Source organism: Diospyros lotus, chromosome 2 (genome assembly GCF_014633365.1).
Source record: "Diospyros lotus cultivar Yz01 chromosome 2, ASM1463336v1, whole genome shotgun sequence".
In the NCBI taxonomy this organism is placed as follows: Eukaryota; Viridiplantae; Streptophyta; class Magnoliopsida; order Ericales; family Ebenaceae; genus Diospyros; species Diospyros lotus.
The window spans coordinates 45,878,638-45,903,877 of record NC_068339.1 but is presented as its reverse complement, the minus strand read 5'-3'; the positions used below and the strand labels follow the sequence as shown (position 1 = coordinate 45,903,877).

General features: G+C 36.0%; 3 protein-coding genes and 1 pseudogene across 3 annotated transcripts; 2 read left to right on the top strand and 2 right to left on the bottom strand.

Annotated features, from left to right (window-relative positions):
• The first annotated feature begins 2,701 nt into the window (after nt 1-2,701).
• LOC127795299 (transcription initiation factor TFIID subunit 9-like) lies at nt 2,702-5,162 on the top strand (annotated as a pseudogene).
• Nucleotides 5,163-8,400: 3,238 nt separating this feature from the next.
• On the bottom strand, nt 8,401-10,451 carry LOC127793712 (protein NODULATION SIGNALING PATHWAY 1). The gene is made up of 2 exons (XM_052324402.1): nt 9,879-10,451; nt 8,401-9,755 (listed from the first exon to the last, which is right to left on the bottom strand). Exons 1-2 carry the CDS (start codon nt 10,253-10,255, stop codon nt 8,537-8,539), a joined length of 1,596 nt encoding a protein of 531 aa, XP_052180362.1. The 5' UTR covers nt 10,256-10,451; the 3' UTR covers nt 8,401-8,536.
• Nucleotides 10,452-13,895: 3,444 nt separating this feature from the next.
• Nucleotides 13,896-15,676, top strand: LOC127795858 (growth-regulating factor 6-like). The gene is made up of 4 exons (XM_052327788.1): nt 13,896-14,253; nt 14,348-14,642; nt 14,845-15,281; nt 15,368-15,676. The coding sequence occupies exons 1-4, from the start codon at nt 14,037-14,039 to the stop codon at nt 15,373-15,375; spliced, it is 957 nt and encodes a 318-aa protein (XP_052183748.1). The 5' UTR covers nt 13,896-14,036; the 3' UTR covers nt 15,376-15,676.
• Nucleotides 15,677-17,977: 2,301 nt separating this feature from the next.
• LOC127795859 (sulfated surface glycoprotein 185-like) lies at nt 17,978-19,370 on the bottom strand. The gene has a single exon (XM_052327790.1). The coding sequence runs from the start codon at nt 18,882-18,884 to the stop codon at nt 18,369-18,371; it is 516 nt and encodes a 171-aa protein (XP_052183750.1). The 5' UTR covers nt 18,885-19,370; the 3' UTR covers nt 17,978-18,368.
• Nucleotides 19,371-25,240: the final 5,870 nt, after the last annotated feature.

The following is a 25,240-nucleotide window of genomic DNA, read 5'->3' as shown; positions in this document are numbered from 1 at the left end:
ATGCATGAGGGGTATCATAAGACTCTCCATCAAATCAAGTCAGTCAAGAGACTGAAGCACAATGAGTGTAGATGTCAAGGCCCAAATTCATCAATGTGAGACATGCCAGCGACAAAAATGGGAGAACACTTTGCCGTTGGGTCTGCTACAGCCACTCCCAGTTCCATCTCAAACTTGGACAGATATATCCACGGACTTCATTGATGGACTATATATCTAACTCGAGGTAAGTCTGCACTTTTTGTGGTGGTGGACCGTTTGTCTAAGTTCACTCATTTCATTCCTATCTTGCATCCATATACGGCAACTTCGGTGGCTCAAATATTCTTGATATCTTCAAGATGTATGGAATGCCAAAGTCCATTATTTGCGATCAGGATCCAGTTTCTCATCAGAGTCAAATTCAATTTCTCATCAGCTTATCATTCCCAACTGGATGGGCAAACTCTGGTGGTGAATCAAACCATCAAAATGTGTCTTCATTGCTTCGCTAGTGAGGAGTGGGTTTCTTGGGCAGCCTACTGTTACAATACAAGTGTTCACAGTGCTACGAAAATATCACCAAAGCTGTCTGCGGCCATGCTCCACCAACTCGCTTATCATATGTGCCGGGAACAACCCAAGTTGATTCTGTAGAGCAAGAATTGGAATGTCGGGACCAGATTTTCAAGAAGCTAAGATAGCATTTGCAAGCTGCTCAAGTATGGATGAAGAAATACCACAATGCCCACCACACTGAAAGAATTTTTGAAGTGGGATTATGTTTATGTACACCTCCAGCCATATCAATTTTCGGTATCACTTCAAAGAAATCTCAAGTTAGCTCCACGATTTTATGGCCCGTTTGAAATAGTGGAGAGGATTGGAAATGTGGCTTACAAGCTGAAACTTCCTGCGGAATCTTGAATTCACCCTGTTTTTCATGCATCGCACCTCAAGAAGAAGATAAGAGAGAAGGTTGACGTCCAAGAAGCACTGCCGGCTATTTTAGAGGTTGAAGATGAGCTCGCAGCAGCTCCTCAAGCAGTGCTTGATCACTGGGTTCAAAGGCAGAAAAAGGAGGTTCCAGTACACTCTTGGAAGGGACTCTCTCCAGCTGAAGCTACATGGGAAGGCTTAGAGAATCTCAAAATACAATTTCCAGAAGCCACCCTTGAGGACGAGGGTGAAATTTAGGGGGAAGGAATGTTATGTATTTTTATTTTCTTAGTCTGTTTAATGAAACCCGCATACAGAGTCTAGGAGTAGTGGTAGCAGATAGTGCGTGGATGTAGGAGTTAGTTGAAGTCTTTGTTTATTTAGTCCTTGCTTAGTATATTGTTTGAGTCAGATAATGAAGATGTGTTCCTCAATGTTAGGGATCACATTCAGAGCTAGTGGAGGATCTTTGGGAAATTAGTTACAGGTGGGCTATTTGTATTGACTCCATGTAATTGGATAGGAAATTATGAATTAAGCCTTGGTTTTTGGAGGATTGTTTATCCTCAAAGTAAACACTTTTCATTTTATTTTTTTTGTTTTTTCATCTATTGAACAGGTAGGAAGGGTAAGACCAAGGGAAGCACAGAGTTGAGAGCTTTGTGTGAGCAAGATATCCTTAACGCTCTTCAGTTCCTGTTACTCGTTCAACACGTCAAAGGTGTTTAGATGCTTGGAGAATTAATAAGTGTTAAATTGTTAAACAACCATCTCATAGAGAAGCTTAATTTATTAGGTAGAGGGTTAATTTTATCTTTCCTCTCATGTGTGGTTAGGCTTCACCACATAATTGATCCAAACACATGCAACTATATGAATATTGGGTTAGTGGTGAGATTTGAACTTGATTAACCACCATATCATATAAAAGCATAAATTATTAAAGAAAGGGTTAACTTTATTTTTTATAATATTATTTTTACTCTCAACAAAAAACGGGTAAAATTAATAAATAGTCACTGAAATTTAAAATTGTAATTATTTGCTCACTCAACTTTAAATTGTAACCATTTACTCACTCAACTTTATTTATCGTTAACCATCCATCACTCGTTATAACTCTGTTAAATATTATAAACGGAAAATACGGAATCTAACGTGACTAACAGAATCTGACGTGGCAAAAGTAAATTTAACAAACACTCACTAAACTTTAAAAATGTAACTAATTACTCACTGAATTTTGCTCAACGTTAACCATCTATCACCTGTTACATCACCGTTTGCTCTTGAAAAACACCCGTTACATTACCGTTTTATCTTGAAACATATTAAAAATTTTTTATATACATTTAAGATCACTTACTTTTCAAACCAAAAGTCAAAAACTAAACTAATAATTTAAATTAAAAAAATTATTGATGCAAATCAAAAGTAAAAAAAAAATCTATTTAAATTTTTTTACCTAATAATGAAATTCACAAAAAAAAGTATTCAATAATGAGACCAAAAGTCAAAAACTAATTACAAAAATCGTATTTCTTCTATACAAAAAAATGCATATGATATCATTTTCTTAGAAATACGATTTTTGTAATTAGTTTTTGGCTATTAGTCTCATTATTGAATATTTTTTTTTGTGAATTTCGTTGTTCGTAATGGAGATAAAAAAAATTTAAATAGATTTTTTGTTTACTTTTGATTTGCATCAGTAATTTTTTTAATTTAAATTATTAATTTAATTTTTAACTTTTGGTTTGAAAAGTAAGTGATCTTAAAAACATATAAAAAGTTTTTAATATGTTTCAAGATAAAATGATGATGTAACGGGTGTTTTTCAATATCAAACGGTGATGTAACGTGGTAATTGATGGTTAACGTTGAGCAAAGTTCAGTGAGTAATTAGTTACATTTTTAAAGTTCAGTGAGTGTTTGTTAAATTTATTTTTGCTACGTTAGATTCCGTTAGCCACGTCAGATTCTATTAGTATTTTTCGTTTATAATATTTAACGGAGTTATAACGAGTAATGGATGGTTAACAATGAGTAAAGTTGAGTGAGTAAATGGTTACAATTTAAAGTTGAGTGAGCAAATAATTACAACTTTAAAGTTTAGTGACTATTTATTAATTTTACCCAACAAAAAACTAGTATTCTTCGGGTCTAGGGGACAAGAAAAGATATGGCAGATGGAGATGAGGACCTTCCAAGGGATGCCAAGATTGTAAAAACTCTGCTAAAATCAATGGGAGTGGATGAGTATGAACCTCGCGTAGTGAACCAGTTTCTGGAACTGTGGTATCGATAGGCTGTTGATGTATTGACAGATGCACAGGTTTATTCTGAGCATGCAGGGAAGGGTGCAATTGACTGTGATGATATCAAACTGGCTATTCAGTCAAAAGTCAATTTCAGCTTCTCTCAACCCCACCTCGAGAGGTAATTTAACTATTCTTTCTGTGATTTCCTAGGCCTCACTTCCACACTTTTCTTCATATGTTGGATAATTTGCATACCGTTTCTTGTTTGCAATATTAGTGGATTTTTTAGTTTGAATTGGAACAGGAGCTGCTGCTCCTGGAGTTTAACTTCCAGCCTCTATTGAAATAGTTTTTCCAGAGAGAATTCAGTTCACTGGTTCTGCTCCCAGATTTCCAATTTTTCCTGTTATGACAAATATTTACATCTTCTTGTTGTAATTGGATATGGCCTTGAATAGAGATGGTTGGAGGTCTAGAATTCATTTAGCCACCCCACCTAGTTGGATCGAGACTTGTAATTGTTGACATTCTCTCCAATACCTGAGAATATGTGAGGCCAATACCCGAGATACTATTTTTTATAAACTGTTCAAAAAGAAAAGGAAATTATGGAGGATTATGTTATTCATAACAGCAAGGTAGGATGGTTAAAGTGGGGAATGGCATGCAGTATTTTATATAATCGGATAATCCCTTTAATGCTAAAAGGGAAGTTTTATTGAATGATTTTAAGATCATTTTTATTGTATGGTTCAAAATGTTGAGCAATTAAATGTCAATATGTGCAAAATATGAGTATAGATAAAATGAGAATGTTACGGTGTTGTGCAGTCTAACAAGAAAAAGCAAAATTATTGGAATGATGTTGGAGTGGCATCTTTTGATAAGACACAACAATCACAATTAAGATAGTTTGGCCATGTGAAAAAAGATCAATAAAAGTACTTGTTGGGACTAGTGTATGAAATCAAGGAAAACATTGGAGGGGAAGACCAGAGAGAACTTGGTGTGAATCCCACAGATATAACATAGGATGCAATGTCCTTATAGAGGATATGGCCAAAGATAGAGATGCATAGAGGTCTAGAATTCATGTATAATCCCACTTAGTGAAACTAAAGGTAATAAGTGTTGTTGAACTCTCCAATCCCTGAGAATATGCGAGTCAAATCAAGTGTTCTTTTCTTTTTTTCCAACAAAAGAAGGAATACCCTGCTTGATTCTGTTTGCACTATAATTTTGGCACTTGATTCTTGTGTCTGATATCATCAAATGGAATTTATTAACATCCCTTGTTCTGCTAGGTTCCAAACATGAATAATTTTGGATTCTGCAAACCAAAAGTAAATCTGCATTATTCTTTCATTCATTCTGTTCCTACCAGCCAAGAATCGAGTTATTTATTGTTTTCTTGAAGACTTGGATGTTATGGACTTTCATGTTTGTGTTATGTGGCAGACTATGGGTTGTGTTGATATGAAATGGTCAATCACATGTTGCTGAACTTGCATTAGGTTCTACTGGAGTTGGCACATAACAGAAACAAAATCCCGCTACCAAAATCATTGGCTCCTGGAATTCCTCTACCACCCGAGCAGGACACTTTAATCAACCCCAACTACCAGCTTGGAATACAAAAAAGGCAACCCGAACAGGCAGTCGAGGATGAAGAGATTGCTGATCCTAATTCCAACCCTTCACAGGAACAGAAGACGCAGCTGCCACAAAATACTCTCAAGAGTATCGTTTCCTCTGGGAGTTAAACGCACAAGATAAGGCCGTTTGCTCTCTTATCATGGTTTAGTTTGAAGACCTGTTGTCTAGGGAATGAATAAGAGAACTCTATGGCGCTATAGATTCAGTAGATTCAGATTGTTTCTTCTGTTCCAGTGGCTTATAGTTTTCTGTATCAAGGTGAATTTTCAATTAAGTGCGTTAGAATGGGTTATTGATGATGATATGTACTACTACAGATATTCTATACTTAAATATTCCTATATTAGAAATGGAAGAACTGATTATTGTAGTTTTAGTTACAAACATATCACTACTGCATTAGTTTGTTCGATTTGGAGGTTCAATGGACAAATGGGTTCTGATGAAGGTTTCAGTAACGAGAGATGGGAATGAAGAGGCCACTTTTACTCTTGATCTTGAAGCTCTTATCTGTGCACGGTTTGGCATGGCAACTGGGGGAAACTTCTCCGTGCTGTCATGTCATTAAGCAGAGCTTCCAATGGAGACAATTCAAGAATGCTAAAAGTTCGATGATCAAATTAAAATAAAAGATTAAAATTAGATAAAATTCAGTCGATTCGGCCTTAAAAAAATGAAAGAAAACAACTATAAATACAAGCGATTAATAAGAATAACTGTAAAGAATCTAAGTTTATTTGTTTGCTACTCTGATCTGATGAGATGATCTGCATTTTGTTGCTATTAACTTGTTAGATCTCTCTTCCCTAACATGACACAAACCATTACCAACATCAGAGCTTAGAGATGAAGTGTTGAACAGAGACTTCTATCTCCAGAAGAAGTGCTGAACGGAATCCTGCCATGAAAGCACAAGGAGCAGCATGGCCAAAACCCCAGCAAGCCCCCACGAAGAACTCCCAATTCTCAGTACCCATGAAGAGGAAGAAGGAGAAGATTCAGAGGAAGACGAAGAAGAGGTGGTTTTGATGGCAAGTATAAGGCCAGCAAGCACCACAGGCAGAACAAACCCAGAGTTCCACCTTATTATCTGATCATGAAGAAGATGAGAGCCCTCAGCAGAGCCACTCCTTCGCGTTCGCTCCACATACAATGGCGAGAGCGCTATTGCCGACACCATCGCCATCGCCATCGCCACTCCTCTTCGCGAGGAAGAGAAGTTCCTCTTTGATGAGGAGAACGCCCACGGTCCCATAATTACGCCAAGACGAATACCTAACAGCGGTCAAAAGATACACAGCAGACAAGTATCGCCACGTCAATCAGATAAGCACTCAATAGAGAAACCCCCGAGACCTCAGGAACAGGCTAACCCATCGAAGATCACGGAGGCAACAGTTATCCCGAACTCCTCGGAGACGGAGGCTATCGCGAAACCCTTATCGGGAAAGTCCCGAAGAAGGCGGGAGGAAGATTCCGAAGATCCCTCATGATCCCTATCCCGAGAAAAGGTAAGAGAAGAAGGTGGGGGATTTTCCTTATTTTCATCAATTAACATAGTTTAAAAGGGACAAGAAACCCTAGATCAAAGAACTAACTTAATCATCGGAGATCGACCGGGGGAGCGAGCCCTATCTCCATTGCAGGTGCATTCAGAGAGGCAAGAAGGGATCGTGCGGCTACCACTTTCAAAAATCCTTCATCACTCCTGTTGCTTTCGCACGAGTAGTCGCTTGTGGTCGCCATGGAAAATCACAATACTCAGAATTCACGGGCCGAAAGGGTGGGTTTTATAAGGAGAAGAAGATTGATGGATACAACACTACGCGAAAGCAACAACGCCAAACAGGCCAACGCCGACAGCCGTCCAAAAAGCGAAAGACAGAAAGATTGCAGATTTGTTGAAAAAGGCGTCAATTAGTGTGCCAAAAAGTAGCCGATGGATGGATGGGAGAGAAACAGCTGGAAAGAAACCGTGCCCATACTTTGGACTCAAGCAAGCAAGCAAGGTATTTTAGAAGATAGACAACTCCAAGCACAGTGCCATTTTAGAATGTTAAATCACTTATTTATAATTTTAAACAGTATTATAATATTTTTAAATTATAAATCTGTTCTAAGGTCTCAAAGAAGTGTCATTTTAATATTTTTTTTTAAATTAAACTAAAAAATTTAAATTAAATTACAAAAATTGAAATAAAAATATTTAAATTCTAATAATTAACTAAAATAAAAATATTTATTTTAAATTAAAATCAATTATATATATATATATATATACCCTTGTCTCCTTTTCCTTTCTTTATTATGCCTTTTTCTCTGCGTGTATTTTCATTTCTTTCGATAGCTCGCCCCTCTTCGCCCTCGGTCGCTTGCCTCACTCTCACTTGTTATCTCTCTCGACTTTTTCGCTTTGTCGCTCGTTGGCATCGCCGCCTTAGCCTCAGCCTCGTCAACTCGCCCCTCCAACCCTTCGTCGCTCGCTAATTGATCATTGCCTTTCTGAGTCCCTTTCGCTTTGTCACCCACCTCACCTAAAAACCCCTGTTTTAAGTAATATAGTTGTTAGATTTTACTGTTGAAAATGACACATCTCCCTTTTCTCTTTCTAGAAGTTAAAAAAATAACATCGCAAGAAGATTGTTGTCATTTTGCAACTCCATTTGCCATTCCCATTAGAGTGGAGAATTTTTAATCCGGAGTGTCATTTTGATAGTTATGGAGTTAACACCTCGAATGACACTCTCCTTGAAGTTGCTCTTAGTAGCATCATAGACCAAACTTCGTTAAATATTAGTGCTTATTTATATACAACATCAATGAAATTAGGATTGGATCTCCTAGTTGAATGTCAAATTGGGGTCTTGTTCGAATTATTTAACAAAAACATATATTCCAATGATTTAGAGACTCTTTGGCTTACCGTTTTATTTTGTAGTTTTTAATTTATTTAACTTATAAGTTGTGTGAAGATTACAAGTTAGGCAACATTTAAATTGATAACTTGTTTGGATAAATGTATTTTTAAATTATCAATTATATAGTTATGTATTTAGTTTTAAAAAATTAATAAACTATTACAAAATAAAAAGACAAAAATAGACATGTCATCAGTGTTGCTCCTTGGCGATGGAGGCAAGAAGATGCAATAATAGAGGCAATGAAAGAGAAGATGGAGGCGACAATAATAAAAGTAGATGAAGGATATATGGACGACGATAATAATGATAGTGACAGCAACAGCGATGAATATGGATGAGGTAGACATAGTGATGGACATGAAAGAAGTAGACGATGGTAATGGATATGGAAGATGCAACAATATAGGTTGGAGGCAACTAAAGATGACTAATGTCGGCTATGGAGGAGAAGGCAAAGAGACGAAGAAAAGTAGAGTTAAAAATATATATTTTGTTTAAAGGTATATCAATAATTTACTAGAACAGAGCAAAAAAAAAACTCTTTTAAGAGTTTATTTGAAAAAGGTTGGGCCAACTTATCTCAAATACTTTTAAAATAACTTATAATTTTAATAGTATTTAAACTGTTTACGTGTAGTAAACACTTGAAAAAATAAGTGGGCGAATCGGTAAAGCCAAACACCCTCTTATTCAACAAATATGCGCACAGATGTTAAATAGTATCCAGTAAGCCAGGGAACAGCCTGTGGGCAGATACGACGGAGAAGAAGAAGAAGAATGCTACAACCGCGATTTGTTCTCACAATCCAACCTCCACAGTGAGCAAAAGGAAACTGCTTGCCCTTTCCACCACAACCCCACGAACCCATCCTTGTCCTCCACTCTCATCTCCCAGTTCCCATCGTACTTCCTTAGCAGAGCTCGAGCTTCGTCAATGGCGTCCTCTCCAAATCCCTTCCCCACAAACCCGACCCTCCTCATTCTCTCGCACCACATCTCCTTCCCTTCGTTCCACTCATTCAAGCTCGTCAACGCCTTCGCCGCTTCCAACTCCATCATCCTCCTCTCCTCGGTTTCTCGCCCCTTGAATGCCGCGCTCGTCGAGTCCAGGAACTTCCACAAGTAATCCACTCGCCGCGGAAATCCAACGCTGAAATCCCCGCAGTTTCCGCAGCTGCAATCCATGTTGTTTTCGCTCAGAATCACGCCTTTCGGCTCCAGATTCCGGAGAAATCTCAAGAATTCGGTTCGGTTGTCGGGGCTATGGTGGCTCAAACAATGGAGTCTGAACTGCGCGCAGACAATCAGAGTTTCGTCGGGAGAGGAATTGATGACTTGGGTGGTCAGATTAGTTAATGGGTGATCCTCGAGAAGATTGACCTGTAAATTGATGTTCATCTTTTTAGCAAAGCCAAGAAGCTGGGAGGAGTAACTGTGGCCAGGCGGAGAAACCGCGAAGGGGATGTCGGTGGCAGAGGCACCGACGACCGTGAGGCGGACGAGTCGCGGAGGACCGCCAGGAAGGCGGGTCAGGGCTTCTAAAAGCGTCGGCCATTGGACGCCGTGGGAGACTCCGATGTCGACGATGTGAAGTTCATTACTATTCGAGCAGGCTTCTTCGGTGAGTACTTGAAGGATCGAATTGTTGGCGATTTTGTTAGGAAACATGAACCAAGGGCTGACCTCGTCGAATCTCATCAACGATTTTAGAGAGAATTGATGTTTTGTTGAGGAAATCGGGCTTGAGAGGTAGCGGGTCAGCGCCCGGAGGCCATGGGCAGCCAGCCGGTGGTTGGCATCGCTGGTCGGAGAAGCCAGCTCGTGGAGAACGTAGAGCAGGTGCTGGACGCGGGAGGAGTTTCCGGCGACGATGGCTGCCGCACAAGGGTTGAGCAGCTGCTCCGCCCACCGCTCTTCTCTGGAATTTCCGTTATGGCAGTTGTTTCCCGCCGCCTTGCTCGATCCCTTCTTGCCGCCGGCCGACCTCTTCGGTAACACCCTGTTTACAGAAATCGATTACAATGAGATAAATTGCACTTAAACCAAATCAATTGTTCATTTAAACTTTTAAAATAATAACAATTTAAGATAAATTCTAATTAACAGACTACGATCAACAAACCTCTGTTCCACAACGGCGTCGCCGTCGTCCGTCCCGTCAACCGGCCGGCTCTGGACCTTTCTCTGATTTTGAGACGGCTGCGGGATTGGGTCATCAGGGACCTTCCTTTTCTTGGATGAATCACACGGCTGTGGACTAACTGGAACTGCGGGTTCTACTTGGACTGCTCTGTTGGAAGCGTCAACGGCGGAGAAACTGTCGAAAGGAGAAGCGGAGCTAAGAAAATCTTGGTCGACGAGATCATGAGTTTGATTCCACCATTGGTCGCAGGCGGCGTAGGGATCTTCGAAGAGGGAAGATAAGATGGGTATGGAGCCCTCCAGCCAGCACAGGACGTGATCGGAGCCGGAATTGGGATCTGAATCTTCGAGCGACATCGGTGCCGAGGTGCGACGGACCCGGTCGAGCCAAAGAGGGGAAGAAGAAGATGAGAGAGCGGAGCGTTTGGACGAGTTTAGAATATATACATAACAATGGAGTTTGAGCTGTGGGAAGGGACGGTGAAGGGCATATTCAAAGGCTTGATGGCGCCGTATTCCTTTGGAGTATTTGGTGTCGTGTTGATGCTGTAAAACTGTCTCTTTGTTTTAGTCAATGACTTGTTCCCTTGGAGTTTTATGGTTGGTGAGATCCACAACATAGGGGTTGGGGATTTGGTCCCACAAACCCAAACCATTTAGACTGACTGTCAAACTAAAATTTTATTTAAAACACACACACACACAAAATAAAGACTCAAATGAGAGAAAAGAGAGAAACAGATACTCAAACTTGGATAGTATATATATATTTTTTATTTTGTTTAACATAACATTAGTGTATTCTATGTGCAAGATTGAGATCGTTTCATCTAAAGCCAAAGCTTAGTTGTCGATTCTCATTATACTTGTATCCATTCTTATCAGATAACTCGTAGTTGTAATTTGATTTAGACTACTTGAATTTGAACTCAAATTTTGTATTAAGATATAAAAAATATAATTTTATAATTATCATCAATTATCGTTAAAAAAAATTAAAGAAATATTGATATTTTTGTATTTTAGTGTAAAATTCAGTGATATTTTTTTACTTTAGTGTAAAATTTAGTGATTTTTTTATATTTTTATGTAAAATTTAATAATTATTTATACTATTTAATCATTTATGTTAGTATTATTCACGAGCCTCTATTAACGATAATTATGAAATAGAATTCATAACTATTTAGGGATGGGAAGAGTGGTTGAAAGGGATGGGTTGAAGTTATTAAATGTCACAGGACGGCAACGTCCATAGGATTTGATTAAAAATAAGAGTTGAGGGGGTGGTTTTGTTTGAAGCTGCCTGCAAAGGGTTGCAATTGGCTAATCTAAATTGACTTGCAAACAACCATTTGTCCTGTCTAATGCAATGCATAGGTTTGATGCCACAATATATAGTTTTCTTTTCTTAAACCCAATTTGATGTTGTCTTTGCCTTTGTTTTGTTTGTTGGCCACTTTGAAAGTGACATCCCCCCCCCCCCCCCCCCCCCCCTCTCTCTCTCTCCCAATGGAATAGAAATAGTAGAATCCTATGGTAATGGCATTGACTTGCCGTTTGGTTTGTCTTCAATTGGTACAAAAAGTGAGAGATCATTATCAACTCAATTCATCATCAATCTAGGCCAAGATTTGGGTGAATTCCTCTAATCCAATCTAATTTAGAAGAGAATTAAGGATCTTTATGCTCTGAACTTACCTTTCACGGAACTGAAAACGAGAAATGAATATGATACGAAATGAAAATGAGAAAATATATTTTTTTTAAAAAAATAATAAATAAAAATGAGAAAAAATACATAAATAAATAAAATATAAGAGTCTTTTTATAAATATAATGTATATTATAATATATAATGTAAAAAATTCTCTTATAATTTTATATTATATAATATAGGAGAATTTTTTTCACCCTTAACCTCGTCGTGGACAAAAACGTTTTTTTAAATAGAAATGCGTTTTTAATATTTTTATAATATTACAAAATAACCCCAAATATTTTGAAAATTATAAAAATAGTCCAAAAATATTTTTTGGTGTTTCTTTACATTTCAGTACAAAAAACGTCTCAAAAACATTGAAACAATGTCTTAAAACATTTTCGTGTATCATAACTACTATTAACTCAAAGTAAAAAAGAATTAAATTAGGAATTTTGTATAACATCTATATATCTCCCCTGCGACACACTATCGATGGATGGAATAAATAGTGAGGACTACCTTACACGCTCGAACCTTACAAAAGGATGGATTGAAACCCTACAAAAGGATGGATAGAATAGAAAGCAAGGACTATCTTACGAATCTAAATACTTTTAGGTGACCAATAGTAAAATAGTACGGTGAAAGAAAGATAAAAATAACTTTCAATAAAAATGAAATAGAGCATAATCGTTAATACTGTTTTAAAGATAAGATAGACTCTTATTATCTTTAGGACAAATTTAAATGCTTAAAAATATTAAGATGGATAAAATATTTTCATAAGTCACTCTTAAAAAAATATTATTTAAATACTCAATTATAATATTTTTACTATATTCATATAATAATATAATATATATTTATATTAATATGATAAAAGTATAACATATAAATGTACTAATGTCATTAGTATTTAAAAGATAGATTACCATCTAATATTAATGTAGTTGCTAATTACTATCATTTGGGTGAATATAGCATTTGTGATTTTAAAATAGAGTAAAGACAAGTTTGCTTAAAAATAATTTTATTTTTTTAATTTTATAATTTTGGTCAATGATTATAAAAAGAATGTAAATATTCAATTTTCAGGATCCCCCCCCCCCCCTTGTATGGATAAATTTGATTTTAAATGAAATATTATATTTTGTAAAAAATACATAAAAATACTTTTATTTAATTAAAAATACACTTTTTTCACAGTACATTCAAAATTTAGATTAGGATCGTTTAACTAAAAAAATAATTTTTATTTAGGTCGTATAGAAACGGAAATAAAAAATATAAAGATTTTTTTAAATATAATTTTTAATATAAAGATAATTATTCAATTTAAAAATAAATATAAATTTCATAATAATCAAACATAAACTGGTTAGATAGAATTTTTTTCAATGAATTTTTTTTTATCTCTAACCTTATGGTGAAAACGTATTTTAATATTTTTAAATATTATGAAACTATTTTAAAATATTTTTAAAATTATAGAAACAACATTGAAAGTTTTTTTTACAACTTCTTGACGTTACATTTTGATATAAAAAATATTTTAAAAATATTAAAATAATATCACTAAAATATTTTCATACATCATAATCTTAAATATTGCTATCAAAACTTATCAAATTTATGAAAATACATAATCTATGTAAATGTAAATTTATGAGAAACAGAGTGATTAAAATAGTTCATAGCTCTTAGGGTAGATCTCAAGTAATTAAGTTATGATAAATTAAAATTTATATCAATAAAATTTTCATTTACAATTTATTTTTTTCAACTCAAATCCAACGCATAAACAGTAGGAGGCTGCGACGGTAATTCCAATAGTGATTAAAATAATGTGATATTAGTACTTGTATAGGTTTTCTTTTTCTCCTTGGTTCAAAGCAAGCAGCATTAGCTTACAGGGATGGCAGACGCAGCAGCAGCAGCAGCAGCAGCAGCAGCAGAGACAGTACAAAGCAGAAGCAGAAAGGGACAGAGTTGCAGTCATAATCTGAGCAGACTCAGATTCAGACCAGGGGGTGTGGATGCTCTGTCTCACAACTCTCAGCCAACTCATATATACTGCCAAAATATTATTTTGATACAAAGTTTTAATATGTTATGTAACATTGGCTCTTAACAATAAAAAGTTATTAATTGCTATAAATTAATGGATAATCCATGAATGTTATAATCATTAATATTGAGTACCATGTCAATATATATATATACATATGCATATATATATATATATCCCATGCACAGAAGAAGATTCTGCAACCAATGGATTCTGCAGTGAATCCCCCTTAAAACTATCAGCTCAAGGCCACCAAAACCCAACTCAACTCTCTCGTTCTCTCTGTCTCTGAACTCATTCTTCTTCTTCTTCTTCTGTCTCTGGTCTCTGGTCTCTGAAGGCCGGTTCTTTGTTTCAAGTTAGGAATGTCAAGCATGGTGGGTGCAAGAAACAGGTGCCCCTTCACAGGAATGCAGAGGCAAGAGCTGGAGCAACAATTCATCATCTTCAAACACATCATCTCAGGGCTTCCAATCCCTCCAGACCTCATCTCAACAGTGAAGAAGACAAGCCGCCTCCTGCAGCAGCAGGACTCTTCTTCAACGCTCTTTCCTCCTCACCATCAACATTCACATCAACCCAGTATATACATACATACATATATATATACATATATAGCTTCATCTCTCTTCAATGGATCTTGAGCTGATTAATTTGCCCTCTTTTGTTTTTGCAGTTGGGTGGGGGTGTTTTCAGATGGGTTTTGGCAGGAAAGCAGATGCAGAACCAGGCAGATGCAGAAGAACAGATGGGAAGAAATGGAGGTGCTCCAAGGAAGCCCACCCGGATTCCAAGTACTGTGAGAGGCACATGCACAGAGGCAGGAACCGTAGCTCAACAAAGCCTGTCGATCCCTCTCCTTCTCCTTCTTCATTGCCCAAAACCCTAAAGCCCACCATCTCTGACGTTGATAACATGAGCCGCCACCACCATCTCTTTCTGGGCTCTTGCGCAGATAAAACTACTTACAGGTAGGCGAGTCTCTCATGGATTTAATCATTTAAAGCTGTGCAATACTTTGGCCTTCTTCCGACGGTAGGTTGAGCCGGCATGAGAGGTTGTTCACAAGTTCTACCGTTAGGGCTTAATTCATTTGACCATGAAAGGATATCGCAAGATTGGCTTATCAGCCCTTTCCTCTGGTTTTTGATGTTTTCTCCATGCATGAAACAGTTGTTTTGAAGGAGTGAGAGATGAGGCAATGGAGGGGGGAGCTTTTGGGGCTGAAGGCAGCATAAGCCACCAGCCATCGACAAGGGCCAGAAGCTCTGCCAGTGGCTACTCTCAGTTAGAGCCAAAGGAGGAGGAGAAGGGGAAGCATTGCTTTGTTCTGGGCACTGATTTTAAATCAGTAAAAATAGACAGAGTAGAGGAGGAGGAGGAGGAAGAAGAAGAAGAAGAAGAAAAGCATAAACCTTTCCATCACTTCTTTGGGGAGTGGCCACCAAAGAGCACGGACTACTACTCTTGGCTTGACGTTGAAGAAAACCACCAGTCCTCCACCCAATGCTACGATGGAATTGGAAGCTTCACCACCCACCTCTCCATCTCCATGCCTCCATCCACACAAGACCTGCTTTTTGGATCCAAATCCCCTAATTTCTACAATGGTAAATCAATTTCCTTCCTTCTAGATCTTCCCTCAATCTCAAGCATATTTAATTTGAATTGAAATTCTTCACTTTTGTGGGTACAGAGGGATGATGATGAATAGTCTCAGACAACAATGGCAACTTACATATCCTTTTGGTTTTGACTAATTCTGGGTCATGATTAAGTGCGCCTTTGACTGGAAAGAGGGATCTCTTTTTGTTTGGAGAATACGTATCCATCTGTAGTTGGCATTAAGTACTTTCTGTTTTAGCTTCTGCTACAGCTCTCAGGTTTCATTTATAGGACTGGGCAAATAAGTTTGCCATTACTATGGTCAGCTTCTGCCATCTTTCAGCAATGTAACCCTCTATTTTATATAAGATATATGAAATTATTGTCCCAGCTTTCTTCTGCTCCAAAAGGACAAAATATTAAATGTGACTACAGTCATGGTATAGTTCAATCATATTGTGCTATATATATTTAAATCGTGAGTCCCTGGTAGTTGGTAGTGTAATTCAAATTTTAAAATTAATTTTGAGTTTATCTTTATTATAACAATCATGTCTTAAAATTTAAATAATAATTATAATGATCATATGGATCATTTTCTCCCACAATCATTGAATAACTGTGTCTTGTCAATGTTCTGCGGATATGATTCTTGTAAAATTAATTAAATGAAAAGAGAAAAACATAGAATCTTTCAGTAAACAGCAATGTCCAGTCCCTCAAAAAGCCTAATGCAGCAATAGTAACACTTGTAATTCTCTCTTGCTTCAGTGTTTTCTGGCTTTGAGTAGGCTCTTAGCAAAGCTAAAACAGTAAGGTTGAGACTGAGAACCCCCCTAACAGTTGGGATTGGTTAAGAAGTTTCTCAGACATGGTCATTCTGGTCTTAAGAAGAGGATTTTGCTGGATTATAAATCTTAAAAATGTCAAAGACCATGAATGTTGGCTGTAGCCAGAATTGGGATAAAAAAATAGAATCAAAGCAAAGACAATCAACAGTGGAACCAAAGCAGATATAAAACCAATTTGGACCTAATACTAGAAAATGCAGAATATGCACATATACAACATTATAACCTTCGGCAGAAAAGAACATCTACTTTATAGTGTCAAACTGAACTTGTATATATGTTCACCACATCCATCATTTGCCTAAGAACATATGCACAGTAACTATATAAACAGGAAGGGGAAAATGTAGTCTTTTATGAATCAGTTTTCCAGACTTCAGAGTTCACTCCAGCTAAAGCCGAAGGGGATCCCTGCAAAAATCTACGCTTTTTGTGTAGATCCACTCGAGCCTCAAGACTTAGTTACCTCTCTATCGCCATCATTTCTATGCGAGTGTAGATAAACACGGTCTAACATTTTTGCATACTGTGCAGCCTTATGTGACATGTCCGATTCACGTTTGCATGTGTTCAATAAATCTAACAAAAAGACAAGATGAAACAAGGATCGCAGTGTACAACATTTGAATAACAACACTGGTCATTACTCAAAATTCAACATTCATATGCACGGGGCATACAAACAGAAGGAATTGGCTCAGCCACACTTTCCAATCTACTAAGTATTGTTTTTGGGATTGCATCCATAACGAAATACCAACCTCCTCTGCAATCTCTTGGTATTGTTAATCTGTGTGTTATATATGTCTCACTCTTTCCTACTTTTCCTTCTCTTACTAGCACTGAGTTGGTTAGACCATCTCACTTGTCACATATCTATAAGAACCTCTCATAATGACAATAAGATGACTACTTCGCCTCTCATCCAGCAGCTACACGACATCAACAAGCTCATCTTCAGATTCAAAACAAGTAAACTGTAGAAACCGTAGATTATAAATGGCAAATGGAATCATGAAAACGCTGATATATGCATGTGGTTGCCCCACTTACCAATGCAATCATAACGTAAAGGAACTCACAAAAAAATCTAGCAAGACCTCTCTGCCCTTACTTACATGTATAGTCCATTTACAGAAAAAAAAAATATATATATATATATGTGTGTGTGTATAGTCCAACATATTACAGAACCAAGGAAAATATGGGAAGTCTTCCATCAGGTAAAATAAAGATATAAGTCCTTCATGCACTTCTCTACATCCCACAAAAATAAGGAATATCGCTGGATTGAAAATGCTGAAGCTATAATAGGTGGAGAAATACATAATAGATATTAACAACCAAACACAGAGGAACTGATAGATGGAATCTCATGAACCAAGCTCTTCCAGTACCATTAATTAATCCACTAAGAGTGCAACTATATATGCATGTGGTTGTAAACCGCATCAATGAACAAGCATATTATGGTATCTACAGAGGAAAAGAAACATAGTGACAAGCATAATCCTCTAACACACTTTTGATGATGCAAGAAGTCAAAAGTGCACTAATTTCCTTTCTTTTTATGCTCATTAACTTTTGCGACCCATCCATCTCCGTGAAAACATAATCCTCTCAATTACAAGAGTTTTATTTGTTTTATTCATTTCTCACCCCCATTTCCCAACTTTAGCAGCTCTGAAAACTCATTTAAGTTAAGCAATTCAAACCCTCAGCTCATTGCTCAAGCTCACGGGTTAAATTCACGAGAGGAAGAAAATGGAACAGAAACTTATCATAATTATAGTACCATGGCTCTGGAGATCTTTCCATGAACATTCAGCACTGTTATAGAGTTTCACAGGTTAGCCAAAAGAAGAGCAAAGTAGTCAATAGCACCACAGTGCAGTTTTCAATCAAGAGTCTCTTCTGCTTTCGACTTATAAGCCCGATGGACAAAGCAAGACAAGTAAAGTTAATAGAACAATAAACAAATTGAATAGTTGAAGGAAAAGGGAGAAAAAAAATGCCAATCAAGAATTACCCATTTACACAGATACAACCCCCCAATAGAGACAATCCTCAGTATATTCCATCAATTCCGCATTTGGATTCATAATCTGTATCTCTGGAAGAAGAATCTCTATTGAATGGAACCCTACCTCAAGTCCTCATCTCAATGCAATATCCTTTGAGAAAGCAAGATAAGCAATGTGAATGGAAGATCATCAGCATTCAAATCTATTGTGGTTTCTTTCAATATCCATGAACATCCTTCATCAATTGCCGTTTCTTGATTACGAGGAACGCCGCCACGCCAATCTGCATTATCACCACAATGCCCAAAAACAACAGTCCGATTTTCTTCCCCAAATTGAGCTTCTGTTTAGAGGACGGGCTTCCATTTCCACGGTTGCGATTTAACGGAGGGGGTGGTATCGTTGCCGCCGGATGATGGCGTTTCCTCGGTGACGGTGGCGCTTCGAGGGGAGAAGGCGGCGGAGGTGAAGGCGGTGGCGGAGGAGGCGATGGCGGGGGTGGAGATGGAGATGGAGATGGAGGTGGAGGTGGAGGAGGAGGCGGAGGCGACCATGGAGGAGGAGGCGGCGACGAAGAGGGCGGAGGAGGTGGCGATCCGGAGGGAGGAGGCGGCAGAGAGGCGGGCGGCGGAGGCGGAGATTGATTTTGCTTCTCAGATTGGACTACCGGCGCGACAGGGCTGAAGAAGACTCCCAAACTCACGAAAACGAAGATCAAAGATGGCGATCCCATTGAACAACAACAGTTGCGAGCGAATTGACAAACATTCGCATCTGTATGTGCTTCGTCCCAGATCCCTCGAATCGGCGAAACTAGGGTTAGGGAATTAACGAGGTTTTGCGATACGAGTTTTTCTTCTTCTTCTTCTGGTCTCGCGAAGAACCAACGAAATGGGTCCAAGGGAATGGGCCCCAAAGTGTCGAATTCTTCGTCAAACGAGGGAATGTCGATCCCCTTGGAAGATTGCGGACGCCATCATCATTAATCACTTTGGGAATCGAATCAGAGCCATGGAGAGGGAGGGAAGAACCATGCAATAGGGCTCCCAAAGAGAGAGGAAGGATTGGATCGTTGAAGGGGAAAGGGGCTTTCTCTTCTTCTTCTTCGTCGTCGTGATCCTCCACTTCTCTCAGAGATGGGAGAAGAGAGGAACAACGAGAGAGAAGACGGGCCTACGCAAGGGCTTCAACGGTTGGCCTGATTTGGGCGATTCTTTGGCACTGCTGTACAATGAATGAGGTGTAAAGATCAATCAATTTTATTTAGGGTTAATTATCAAAATAATCATTTCTTTTAGGTAAATTTATAATTTTATCTATTTTTTTTAATTTTAATATTTAAGTCTAAATTCACTCAAATTAGTGTAATTTTATTAATATGTAAAATCAATTTAGAAACAAAATGTTAATGTTGACTTGACATAGCATCTTTTATATAATAATAATATTTATAAAATTTACGTGTATACATAAATAAAGAAAAATATAACTTGTAAAATAAAAAATAAATAAATAAATTATAGTAATAAGTTACATTTTTTCTTTTTTTATTTACTCATCCATTCATGTTATTCCTACAAATATTATTATTATATGACTTATGACATATCAAGTCAGCACGAACACACTCCCCTCTAAATCGATAAATAAAATTTCACTCAATTGAATCAATTTGAACAAAACGCCAAATCCTAATATATTGAATTTGCTTTTTAATATTTGTTTATAATAATCTTAAGAATAAAACTATTTTTTAGTCTTAACTATACTTATTTGTTGTAATTCAAGTTACGAAATGTTTTAATTGCCTCATAATAAAGTATATAAGAACAAAGAGTACTTAGCGATGTTTAAAACATTTCATAGTTTCAACTACAAAAAAAAAATAAGTATAGTCCAATTTAAAAATAGTCAACTTCTAATATTAAATATATTTTTATTACAATATTTTATGGAACAAGTTTTACGATAGTCCTAACCTATGTTGCACGGAAACACCTTATAGGTGTCATTTTCTCGTTTTCGAAACGTTTTCTATTCCCGTTTCGGACCCTATTTATGTTTATTTTTTTAGAAGAATGTCCGTTTCCGTTTGCTATCATAAACATTTCTCGTTTTCGTTTTCGTGCAACATAGATCCTAACTAACCAATTACTAATATAATCATCTTCTTAATTAAGATTTAGCAAATAAGATGAATATTTAAAAATATAAGTGCCAAGATAATTACTCAAATTTATGAGATGGTTCTAGAAATTATAGGTTAAATATTTATAATTTTTTCCCCTTTTTAGTTTTGATTGCTTTTTTCACGTGAAAAAAATAGTTAAGATAGCTAATAATAAAGGTCGAACGATGCAAAAATTACGGAGTTATAAAAGTAACTAGAGTAAGAAACGAGTTGAGTCTAATAAAAATTGTAAAAGTTTAACTTATGAAAATTGACTTCAACTCATTTAGGTAGTGTTTGTTAACTAAGATATAAATTAAAAAATATAAAAGATATGGAAAGCATTTTAGAATTTTATTATTTTTAATATGTTTATTAAACTTATTTGGTGATCATTAAAAAATAAGTCACGTGATTTATTATTTAACTTTTTTTAGTTATACTTATCTCTTTTTCCTTCAAATAAACATATCTTAGACTTTATAGAAAAGAAAAAATGACGTATATGTCATATAATACATTTTAAAAAATTTAACAAACAGTTTAATAAAAAATTTGAAATGCTTCCCAGTGTTATCTTGACCATTCTATATTTTTGGTTCAGAAAACATTCCAACATTATCTTAATACAATCATATTTTACTTATTTTAACAAACACTACGCTAATATAAAATAAATACTTTCACAAACTTTAAAATAAGCCTTTCTAAGAGTTATAAATTTAAAATTTATTTAAATTTGATTTTAGAATTTTTTTTGTCTAATATAAAATTCAATATATTTTTTATATATTTAAAATTTAAATAATATGAACGAAATAATTTGTTCAATTATAAATAATTACATTATTCTAAAAAAACAAGTCTTAATTGAGTACTTTAATGAGCTCGTATAAATTAATTGAGCATCTCCAAATTCAAGCTTAACTTGTTTAGGGGACGTTTGTTAATTAAGATATGAGGTGGAAAAATCAAGATATGAGATATATACTGCATTTCTATTCTTTCTAATATATTTGTTAAGCTTATATAACCATTATTGAAAAAATTATTAATGACCTTTTATCTTGAATCAAAATATCCATATCTCTACTCCCCTCAAAATAAACATATATTGGTTTTTACATATAAGAAAAAAATGACTTATGTGTCTTCTAATACATCCCAAAAAAATTAATAAAAATCTTAAAATATTTCTCAATTTTATCTTAACTATTCTATATCTTGATCCGAAAATCATTTTAGACTTATCTTAATACTTCTTTATCTTACTCATTTTAACAAATGTTACCATAATAAGGAGAAGTGGCAATGAGGTAGGTTGAGGGAGTGAAATGTCAATCATTCCTAAACTCAAACTCGAGCTCTATTAATAAAGAAAAACAATGAATTTAGGGCATTCCCACAATAAAATACATTTTCCAAAATATTAATGAATTATGACTGATGAAATGCAAGCGAGATTAATCTTACTAAAAAAATGTCAAGAATGATTGAAAATAGGCACCAAATCGATCGGATTGTTCAAACCAAATAAATTAAAAATAAATAAATTGAATCGATCAAAAAAAATAAAAATTAAAAAATTGAAACTTCGGTTAAAAAGGATATTGTTTTTAATATTTTTGTCAATTTGGTTGTTTCAATTTTTTTAATATAAAAATTGAACCGAACCAACATAAACAAAACAGTCAAATTTAAAAATCGAACCGAACAAAAATACATATTAAACTAAATTGAGCTGACATAAACAAAACACTCAAATTTGGAAAATGAATCGAACAGAAATACAGATTAAACTGAATTGAACTACCAATTTCAACACATTCAATTCTGCTATTTCAGTTTAACAAAAATATCACTCACCCCTAATTAAAAATGTGATGTTAGGCTGCTAATTTGAATTATTGAAAATTAATGGGCCAGACTTTGGGCTTCATTCAACCCAATAAAAATGAGGAATTATGGGCTTCTTTCGACTAAATGTGAAGCATTAGCAATGCTATTTAGTTCTGCACAATGTTATATAAATGGAGTTTTATTTAAAATAATTTATATCATTTTAAAATTTAAAAATATTATTTTGATATTTATAATGACACTTTATATTAAATTAATATAAATATATAATATTAAAATTAAGTATTTAAATATATTTTTAATTAAAAATACCCACTTTGATGACCAGTTGAGGTGTCCTGTCCAGTTTTGATGAAAGCAATGCCAACTTGCCCAAGAGGGAAAGACATGAGTACTATTAAGGGGAAATGAATTTTACGCACTTAGATTGTCATAAAGACATAATAATTACCTAAAATAGAGAGGTGGAGAAAATAAATAAAAGGCACCATCATTGTTGATAGCGGATGGGGGGTTGTTTGTATAGGATAATTCTTATATTGCTCGACGTGAATAACATTATAGAATCGATAAATAAAGATATTCTTTGGTCTCTTGTATTTTAATATTTTTTTGGTGTTATAATTAATATTTTTTATTATTTTGATTGCACTTATATATTTATATTTTTGAGTTAATTTATTTTATATATTTTGACGTATAAAAAAATAGTTAAATTAATTTATTTTATTTTATATTTTCTTTACACACTAAAATATAGGAGTTAAATTAATTTAACTATATAAATAAAGAAATATAATCAAAACAACAAAAAGTTCAAATTATTATATAAAAAATGTTAAAATACAAGAATTAAATTAATTCAAACATATAGATTCATGACTATAATTGAAATAATAATTTTTTTAATAATTATAAAAATAAATAAAAATATAAATTTGACCATCCTAAAGGGACTTTGTGTAACGGCCCGCCTCCCGGAGCCCCTACCGCGGATAGAGGATCCGTGAGAGGGTCATTATAAAAATGATATCGAACAATGACGCACCTACAACACACACATAACCCTTTTTGAATTCATAATTTTTCTTTATTATAACATCTCATCATAATCTTTACAACCATTCATCACTTGGGCCCCACTTGGGCTTACATAACATACGACAAACTCTGAAAACATAAACATTAACCTTATTAAGACACGATGACACCCAGGATCTAGTTTTGGGAGAGCTCTGCACTGGCTACCATGACTTGACGGTTTGGACCCAAACCCCGATGAACACACCTGCGATCTCAGGATATGCTGACCTGGAATGATGTAAAACAAACATGAGTCGCGAGACTCAGCAAGCTCTAAAAAGAAAGGTTACGGGTTTAGGATATGACTCTTCCCATGACACCCCATGCAATTCATGTCAATGAAATCACGCCATGTCATGAGCTATACGTACCTTACTTCTACATGCATAACATAAAATAAACTGCACATAAGGAACCAGGGGCCCACATAAGTCAAACATTGGCACCCGGGTCCCACATACAAACCTGTTGTAGCCTAACATAGGCTACCATATCATCATTCTCTTAGACCAGCCTTTTCCTGACATGGTCGGCTTTTCCTGACATTCAACATTTGTCTTTTCCTGACACTTGTTACATACTTTTCCTGGTCCCATCATATTCTCATGTGTTCATCATATCATACATCACATAATCATATACTTCCGCGATCTTGGTCTTCCCTCGGGCCAACCCCGAGCTAATATCTAAGCCGAGCCGAAGCTCACATGAGTCGGTACTCCCGACACCTGGCACGGTACTCCCGTCCAGAATAACAGTAACATTAAAACCATGCAATGCAACACATAAGAAATGCAAGGGCTTCTGTAGCATAAACGTGATGACAAGGCCCCCATAAACCAAGCATCAGGCCCTGCTACGCCCACACATAAGAATTCACACATGCGACATGCTCTAAATGCATATGCTCATCTAGGGTACCCAAATTGGCTCTTGGACCAACCGGGTCATGCAAATGCTCATACATCCCATCACTCACAAAGCATGTCCCCACGTGAATGCAACCCAGCCCTTTGTAGCACACGCATCATGAAATGCACAAACCAAGGCGGGAATCTGGAGTACCAGCTCTTCTGGCCGTCTAGCGCTTATCGTAACAACCGATGACTGGCGCCCATACATCCAGCCATCAACTGCCACGACCCACGGTCAACAGTCAGTGGCTTTGTACCCATACCCTTAGACACACTTACTGACATTATTGACTTTATATCTTCCCAGCTTAACTTTACATAACATTTTTCCATAACTCATAACTCCTCATGTACATAACCACATAACATCGTAATACCATTCTTATTACTTTTCATTCACATAAAGTCATCTCAACATACATAATAAACTCTTTAACACATTTTCTTAATTCTAACCATAACCAATTTCTCTAAGAACCTAACCCCAACGGGTTCGGCATCATTCCCAAGGAAAGCGGAGCGATACGAAGCTCCGTGACGGTTGAAATAAAAGACGCCATGACATCATTACTTAGCTTATCCCATTAACAATAAACTTATTAATAAAATAAAAGTCGTAAAATGATTACTACGCGGATTATTATTATTTATGCGTAGAACCGAGTCAAGGTGAGGGAGGGTTTAGAGTATAAGAAACCTCAAAGACTTTTACGGGAAATAAATAACGTGAGAAGAGGGTTAAGAGCTTGCCTTTATGCGGCTATTTCTTGCCTTTCCTGACCTCCCACTGCGAAATAGCGTTTCCTGATAATTAATGAAATCATAAATTCCAATTATGTATTATCAACAAACATATACTCCACTTATATTTATTATTAAAACCATTCTCTTATATTCACGACCACACACAATTCACTGCTATCTCAACCATAACATATTTATCTACATATATATTCCTTTGCTTATCACCACATCAAGCCCAACTCAAGTACTGCTCACTTTCCACGATTAAATGGTCACCAAAATTCACCCTCCACATATATACATATACTTACACCCATG